Source organism: Barbus barbus (genome assembly GCF_936440315.1).
Source record: "Barbus barbus genome assembly, chromosome: 49".
Classification (NCBI taxonomy): domain Eukaryota; kingdom Metazoa; phylum Chordata; class Actinopteri; order Cypriniformes; family Cyprinidae; genus Barbus; species Barbus barbus.
The window spans coordinates 4943428-4951535 of NC_136727.1; the positions used below are offsets into that span (position 1 = coordinate 4943428).

General features: G+C 38.9%; 1 protein-coding gene across 5 annotated transcripts; it reads left to right on the plus strand.

The window, feature by feature from the left end:
* The first annotated feature begins 2216 nt into the window (after nucleotides 1–2216).
* Nucleotides 2217–7598, plus strand: LOC306867721 (protein ABHD14A-like). 5 transcript variants are annotated; one of them, XR_013784041.1, is made up of 6 exons: nucleotides 2217–2352; nucleotides 2702–2973; nucleotides 4400–4515; nucleotides 4613–4848; nucleotides 4934–5556; nucleotides 5596–7592. XR_013784041.1 is itself a non-coding variant. In XM_079413556.1 (5 exons), the coding sequence occupies exons 2-5, from the start codon at nucleotides 2702–2704 to the stop codon at nucleotides 5114–5116; spliced, it is 807 nt and encodes a 268-aa protein (XP_079269682.1). In that variant the 5' UTR covers nucleotides 2223–2352; the 3' UTR covers nucleotides 5117–7592. The 5 variants fall into 5 exon arrangements, 1 of the variants encoding a protein (XP_079269682.1); XR_013784042.1 differs by having other exon boundaries at nucleotides 2223–2352; nucleotides 4934–6057; nucleotides 6100–7598; XR_013784043.1 differs by having other exon boundaries at nucleotides 2223–2352; nucleotides 4934–6039; nucleotides 6081–7592.
* The last annotated feature ends 510 nt before the right edge of the window (nucleotides 7599–8108 follow it).

The following is an 8108-nucleotide window of genomic DNA, read 5'->3' on the forward strand; positions in this document are numbered from 1 at the left end:
CACAAAGTAACTCCAGTAGAGTCCGAAACCATGTTGAAAAGCTGGGGTTTGTTTTATTTAAACTGGAAATTTTTGCTTCAAACATTGAAAAGTGATGAGACATTTAGGAATCTGTTTCTAAATGTCGATTTCCCCTCATCCTCACTAGTTTACGTTTCCTCTAGTTTTTTTCCAGCCCTTGGTTTCTTGTTTTCTAGGTCCTGCTTCACTTCTGAGGGGGTAGTCGACGGTGCAAAGGGAACAATATGGGCTGGCAGCACAGAGAACGCCTGGTGTTATAACTCAAAGCAGACATCCAGTCTCCTTTTATTCTCTCCCCCTCTTCTCTGACCCCCAGCGGGGCCTTTGCTCTGGGATCTTCCGTGTGTTTGCTGCTGTGTGTGAATAATACTGGAATCTGTGGCTCAGACTGTTGGGAATCGCACTGCAATAAGTCCACATGTCTAAGCCTATACGTCATCAGTACGATATTACACGTGGCTCTGCTGAACAATAGCACTTATTTTTCTCTTTATCTGACTAGAAAAGAAAGTAAAACTATGCCATGGCCTTGTTTTCTGCTGTCGTCAGATTGCTGTCCTTCTGACTTTTGTACCGTAGTAAAGTAATAGTATCAAACGGTAGTTCTTATTTAGCAATAAATATCGTAGCAATAAATTAGTATTAGATGCTGATATAGAGATGGATGGGCGGAGATAGATAGATGGAAGACAGATGGATGGATGGATAGATAGATAGATAGAAGACGGAAGACAGATAGATAGATAGATAGATAGATAGATAGATAGATAGATAGATAGATATAGATGGAAGATAGATGGATAGATGGAAGACAGACAGACAGATAGATGGATAGATGGATAGATGGACGATAGATGGATAGATAGATGGACGATAGATGGATAGATGGAAGATAGATAGATGGATAGATGGAAGACAGATGGATGGATGGATAGATAGATAGATAGAAGACGGAAGACAGACGGATAGATGGATAGATGGACGATAGATGGATAGATAGATAGATAGATGGACGATAGATGGATAGATGGAAGATAGATAGATGGATGGATAGATAGATAGATAGAAGACGGAAGACAGACAGATAGATAGATAGATAGATATATAGATGGAAGATAGATGGATAGATAGATAGATGGATAGATGGACGATAGATGGATAGATAGATAGATAGATAGATAGATGGACGATAGATAGATAGATGGATAGATGGACGATAGATAGATAGATGGACGATAGATGGAAGATAGATAGATAGATGGACGATAGATGGATAGATGGAAGATAGATGGATAGATGGAAGATAGATGGATGGATGGAAGACAGATGGATGGATGGATAGATAGATAGATAGATAGATAGATAGATAGATAGATGGAAGACAGACAGACAGACAGACAGACAGATAGACAGATAGACAGATAGATAGATAGATAGATAGATAGATAGACGGATGGATGGATGGATGGATGGATGGATGGATGGATGGATGGATGGATGGATGGATGGATGGATGGATGGATAGATAGATAGATGGACGATAGATGGATAGATAGATGGACGATAGATGGATAGATAGATGGACGATAGATGGATAGATAGATGGACGATAGATGGATAGATAGATAGATAGATAGATAGATAGATAGATAGATAGATAGATAGATAGATAGATAGATAGATAGATGGACGATAGATGGAAGATAGATAGATGGATAGATGGAAGACAGACAGACAGATAGATAGATAGATAGATAGATGGATAGATGGACGATAGACGGATAGATAGATGGATAGATGGATAGATAGATAGATAGACGGACAGATAGATAGATGACAGACAGACAGACAGATAGATAGATATTGTTTCCCAAAAAACTTTTGCATTTGTTCACAAAACATTTGTATTTTCTCGCTAAATATTCATTTCCTGAGAAACTCTGCATTCACGCACAAAAGGTTTTGCTAGAGAACGAAATATTGAAATACAATTGTTCCTCAATTCTCTTTTTTCTTTCATCACCATGTCTCTTCTCAGGCTCGGTAGATTTCCAAATGTGTAGTAACATGTTTGTGTTGTTAAGTAACATTATTATGAGATATCATTTCGCAACAACTTTAACAGACTTCCAAGGAAAGACAAACAGGAATGAGCGCGACTCAAAAAAAGTCGGAACCATTGTTCACGCTCACCCGTTTCCACACGGAACTGTTATTGTGAGCGACGCATTAACGCTGCGCTACTGACACTACATGCGAATTATGATCAGTACCAAACTTTCAGACAGTCACCGGTTATTGGATATTTATAGTATTTCGTATACTTTATAGGTAAGTACAAATGCACGACCTAGCTGTCATGTTTTTGCGTTTATCGGCAGGTTGGTTGTAGCAGCACGTCTGCGCACTTTGTTTTAGCGACGTTATTTAGATGGAGACTTTTATGCATTAACTAAAAATAAAAATGATGCATAGTTTGTTTTAATGTGCAAGTATGTACTTTATGTAATCGATCATGCATTTGAGATATTTTCGTTTTTTTTTAAATGTCACCGGGTTAAAATGGAGTCTGGGGGTTTAATCCGCTGTTATTAATGAGATTAATGGTTGTTTATTGTGTCAGTTTGTTAAACCGAGTGTGAATGTTTTATTTGCTGTAATTAAATGAGTTTACATGCAGATGATGAATTTCTTCCGCAACCGTCTGGTGGTTTTGGGGCTGGTGTTGCTGGCCACAGTGCTGCTGTATCTGTTGCTGCCCTCCATGCGGCAGGGGAGCATGGAGCCGTCTCTGGAGGTGCAGCAGCGGATGGGGCTGATCGTCGCCTCTCCTCCGCCGCCGTCAAACAGCATCAACATCACGGTCAGGACCGGACAGCTGCCCGGGGACCCGCCGCTCTTCTTCAGGGAGGCTCTGCCCGTGGACAGCACTGGGCGACAGATAGTGCCCAGGTCAGGTTACTTCATAATTTAAGTTGTATGCCATAGTTATTTAAAGACTGTGTTGAGCTGCAGAGATAGACATCAGTTTTGGTGCATTATTGGCATGTTCCAAATTACATCATAAAGCTGCATAAAATTAAATCTGTTTAGTTCTTCAGTTCGTATCCATTAAAAATCTAATTTACAGCTATGTGGCAAGGTATTGTACCGGCCTTACAAGAATTAACCACAGTTTTATTGTAGTAAAAGTGTAGTAACCATGTTTTTTTTACATTGATTACCATTTGTATAACCACAGTATTATTACAAGTACCACGGTTAAACTAAGGTAAGTATTGCAAAACCATGGTTAATTTGTGGTTACTATGGTTTAACTATTAACTATGTTTTTTTTTTTGGTTTTGTTGTTGTAAAACTTGGTAAAATGTTGTAAGGGAAAATACAACATTATAGCTTACATTTTAAATTTATTGTATAATCATTTATTAATTTCTCTGCACAATTATATCTCATCCCATAGTGATTTAGAAAAATGTAACCTTGCATTCGCTTGCAGAACTTTTGTATTCTCTTGCAAAATATTGTGTTCACAGAGAAACTTTGCGCACTCTCGCAAAATATTGCTTTTCCCTGGAAACTTTGCCTTCGCTTGCACAACCTTTTGTTCTCTCAACACGTATTGTTTCCCTGAGAACACTATCGCTCAGAAAACTTTGTTTTCTTGCAAATATTGTCTTACCCTAAGAAACTTTGCATTCACTTGCAAAACTTTTTTCTCGCAAAATATTGCATTTTCCCAAGAAACCCAGCTTTCGCTCACAAAACTTGTGTTCTCTTGCAAAATATTGTGTTCACAGATAAACTTTTGTGTTTTCTTGTAAAACTTTTGTTTTCTCTCAAAATATAGTTTTCCCCCGAGAAACTCAGGCCCTTTTTCTCACACAACCTTTTATATTCTCTCGTTAAATGTTGTGTTTAATGAGAAACCTTGTTTTTTCTTGTTACTTTTGGCTTCTCTTGCTAAATATTGTGTTTAACAAGATACTTCTGTGTTTTCTTGCAAAATGTTGCGTTTCCCCTGAGAAACCTTGCTTTCACTTGCAGAATCAATTTACTATAGTAATTTTGCAGAAGTAAACCTTTCGCCCTCACACAAAATTCCCAACTGTGTGGATGCACATTGACTGGATTTCGCCGGCTAAAATGATTAGTATTCATGCATTCTGGCTGGTTGCTAGTGTTTTGAATGGTAGCTGAGGCGTTTTGGCTGGTTGCTTGAAAGTTTGATAGATAGATGAACAGATAGACAGTGGTATTTTAATGAAAACTATGGTAACCATGGTGATTTTCGAACTTACAATATTCTGCATTGAAGTATTACGACCTATTCTTACATAACGGTAAAGATTCAGGAACTGTATCTCCTCTCCATCAGGCTGCAGATGGTGCTTCTTCATGGTCAGGCCTTCACCTCTAAAACTTGGGAGGAGTTAGGCACCCTCAGCCTGCTGGCATCCAATGGGTACCAAGCTCTCGCTCTCGACCTGCCCGGTACTTATAATTCACTTTATTAATGTTCTTGATATGCTGATTTTTATATGTTAAAAACATATAAAGCAGATCCCTAAATCGTCTTGTTTCTTGTCAGGTTTTGGGAATTCTCCGGACTCAGAGTCGGTAAAGTCGGATCAGAGCCGCGTGGACCTGCTAAAGCGCTTTCTGGAGTCTCTGGGTGTGCGAGCACCGGTGTTACTGAGCCCGTCTATGAGCGGCCATTACGCCCTGCCGTTCCTCCAGAAACACAGTGCCCAGCTGCATGGCTTTGTGCCCATCGCCCCCGTGGGCACCCGCGGCATCACCCCACAGCAGTACCGCGACATCCAGGTGTCGTAATCCTTTCGATTCATCTCACATTTAAGAATTCCTTGATTTTAATGCTCGGTTTTAATTCTCACTTCTCATCTGACAGACTCCTACACTGGTCATATATGGCGAGTTAGACACCAATCTGGGCGCCCAATCCCATAAGAACCTGATTCAGCTGCCTCATCACACCGTGGTGAAGCTAGCAGGAGCGCGACACGCCTGTTACATGGACAAACCCCGCGAGTTCCACCGCGCTCTGCTCGACTTCCTCAGCAAACTCGAATGAGGGACGGAGAGAGTTAGAACAGATTGAAAAAACATGTGAAAAGACTTTGGAAGAGACTGAGTGAAGAAAAAGACAAGAAAATGATGAACAGGACTGCGGTGTAGCTGTAAAACCAATCCTGAAACGTAACACCTGAACGTTCTATCAGCCATCCACATCTGCTCACTCCTTGTAATTTCCCTGCGTGCACCATCAAGAGATGAGATATTATAATACATCAAACAAACAAAACTTCTGCAGAGTTACTATAGTAACGCTTCTTTTGTAGATTGTAAACATCCTTTTATAAGTTTTGACACTGTTGCATGTAATGGCCCATCTGAAGGTTGTTACATTTTCCAGCCTGAGGGTTGTTCTGTAATGCTGTTCCCAGGATGTCCAGTGTTCCTTTTTGAGAGTTGTTCTGTAACGCTGTTGCCATGGTTTCTGGCCTGACAGATGTTCCTGTAACATAGTTGCCATGGTTTCTGGTCTGACAGATTTTTTTCTGTAACATAGTTACCATGGTTTCCTTTCTGAGAGTTGCTCTGTAATTCTGTTGCCAGGGATTTTAGTATAACACAATTGTCATGGTTTCCAGTCTGAGAGTTATGAGTTTCTGGTCTGACAGATTTCCTGTAACATAGCTACCATGGTTTCCTAGTTACCATGGTTTCCTTTCTGAGAGTTGTTCTGTAATTCTTTTGCCAGGGATGTTAGTGTAACACAATTGTCATGGTTTCCAGTCTATGCTGTTGCCATGGTTCCTGGTCTGACAGATTTTCCTGTAGCATAGTTGCCGTGGTGAATGATTCTGTAATGCTGTTTCCATGGTTTCCATTCTGAGAGTTGTTCTATAACGCAAGTACGTTGCATCGCTGTTTCCATGGTGTCTTTTCTGATGAATGTTCCTGTAATGCAGTTGTCATGGTTTCTTATCTTTGGTTTGTTCCCGTAAAATGGTTGCCATGGTTTCCAACCTGAGAAATGTTCCTGTAACTAAGTTGCCATGGTTTTCTTTCTGAGGGATGTTCCTGTAACACAATTTACATGGTTTCCAATCTGAGAGTTATTCTGTAACACTGTTGACATGGTTTCTGCTCTGACAAATGTTCCTGTAACATAGTTACCATGGTTTCCTTTCTGAGGGATATACATCTAACACAGTTGCCATGGTTTATAGTCTGACAATTGCTTTCAATAACATAAATGCCATGGTTTTCATTCTGAGGATTGTTCTTGTAATACAGGTGCCATGTATTTGGTCTTTGGCTGTTCCTATAATAGGAAATTCATGATTTCCTGTATGAGGGTTATTTTTGTAATACAATTGTCATGTTTTTTTTTTCTGTAACAACAAGAGTCACATAATGCCAAAAATCAGTGTCATGACTGTCATAACCCTCGAATATGCTTGACATGTAGCTGAAGTCTTCAATCCTACAAGAACATCTCAGAAGAAAATAGCATTCCTAATTTTTGGCTCGTATTAGTTTGTCTTATCATCAAGTGAAATCATGCAGAGTATTCACACCAGCAGTTGGCACATACATACATAATGTAGCATGTCCATGTGTGAATGGCTCAACACATGGTTTTAGAAGTGCAAAAATAGAGAGAAAAGTTACGGTATTGGACTTATGTCATGCCTGTAAATTCAGTTTTCCGTTATCAGTAGTTGTCAGACTCATACTGGCAGTAGATTATTTCTTGAAATAAATAGAACATTTCCTGACACTGCAGAGAAGAAAAAGTGTTCATTACATTACCAAACCTAAAAATGTAGGTGTTCATTACATATTTATTATTTATTGCTTAAAGCTTTTACATGACAGAAAATGTAATGTGTGTGGTATTTATGTGCTGTGGTCTGTTGTTTTCTTTGTTTATAGCTTGTAAATATGAATATGTTTTAGAGGACTGTGGGGCACCTCTGACCTTTAAAGGGTTAGTTCACCCCAAAATGAAAATTTCATTAATTACTCACCCTCATGTCGTTTCAAACCTGTAAGACCTTCGTTCATCTTCAGAACACTCCAATATGGAGGACGACGTAACTCGGGGAAGAAGAATGGTTGAGGAAATTGTTCATTTTGTTTTCTTCGCGCAAAAAAAAGTATCCTCGTAGCGTCGCAAAACTGAAGTCGAGCCACTGATGTCACATGGACTGTTTTACCAATGTATTTACTACGTTTCTGGACCTGGGAACATTTCAGTTGTGTTGCTGTCTATTGAGGGCCAGATAGCTCTCCGATTTCATCAAAAATATCTTAATTTGTGTTCCGAAGATGAACGAAGGTCTTACGGTTTTGGAACGACATGAGGGCGAGTAATGACAGAATTTTAATTTTGGGGTGAACTATCCCTTTAAATATTTCCAACATCACGAATCTTCAACCTGAAGGGATCTGTCATTGGGACTGAATTCAGATTCTGGTGTGCATGGTACTGCAGAGTCATGAAACATGCTTTTGTTCAATGCAAAATAAAGTTAATTTACATGAATGTTTTGCATTTGTGATTTAATGGACATGCACCACAAGGCACATCAGGTACAACCAAAAAATTGTAAGTGGTCTATTGTAAGTTCAAGTGCATTAAATGAAGTCAAAGTTTATTTATCAAAAATATGCAAATATGAACTAAACCACAAAATAAACGTCATTTCATAAAATAAGTATAATGAACTATGCAAAAAAACATTTCAATCACTTCACTGAATACCTTCCAGATAATAAATAAATTATTATTACCTAACAATCCATCTGTTTTCAAATCCACATCATATGAATGAATATCATGACATTGATGTCTGTCAAAACAATAATGTGCACAGCAGAAATTTTGAGAAGCAGGGGTCCAGGAAAGTTATGGCAGTCTGAGTGGCTTCGACATGTTGTCTGTCAGAGACCGTAACATACCTAATACATAATTCACGTGAGTGTAAATTTGTTCTTGACTTGCTGAAATTGACAGAAGATTGTGATAAAATAAAATTTTTATAAAAATACCT

Coding starts and splice junctions, on each gene's coding strand:
- LOC306867721 (XM_079413556.1), top strand. CDS start 2,702: ATGATGAATTTCTTCCGCAACCGTCTGGTGGTTTTGGGGCTGGTGTTG. Junction 2,974..4,399: donor GGGCGACAGATAGTGCCCAG/GTCAGGTTACTT, acceptor CCTCTCCATCAG/GCTGCAGATGGTGCTTCTTC. Junction 4,516..4,612: donor TCTCGCTCTCGACCTGCCCG/GTACTTATAATT, acceptor GTTTCTTGTCAG/GTTTTGGGAATTCTCCGGAC.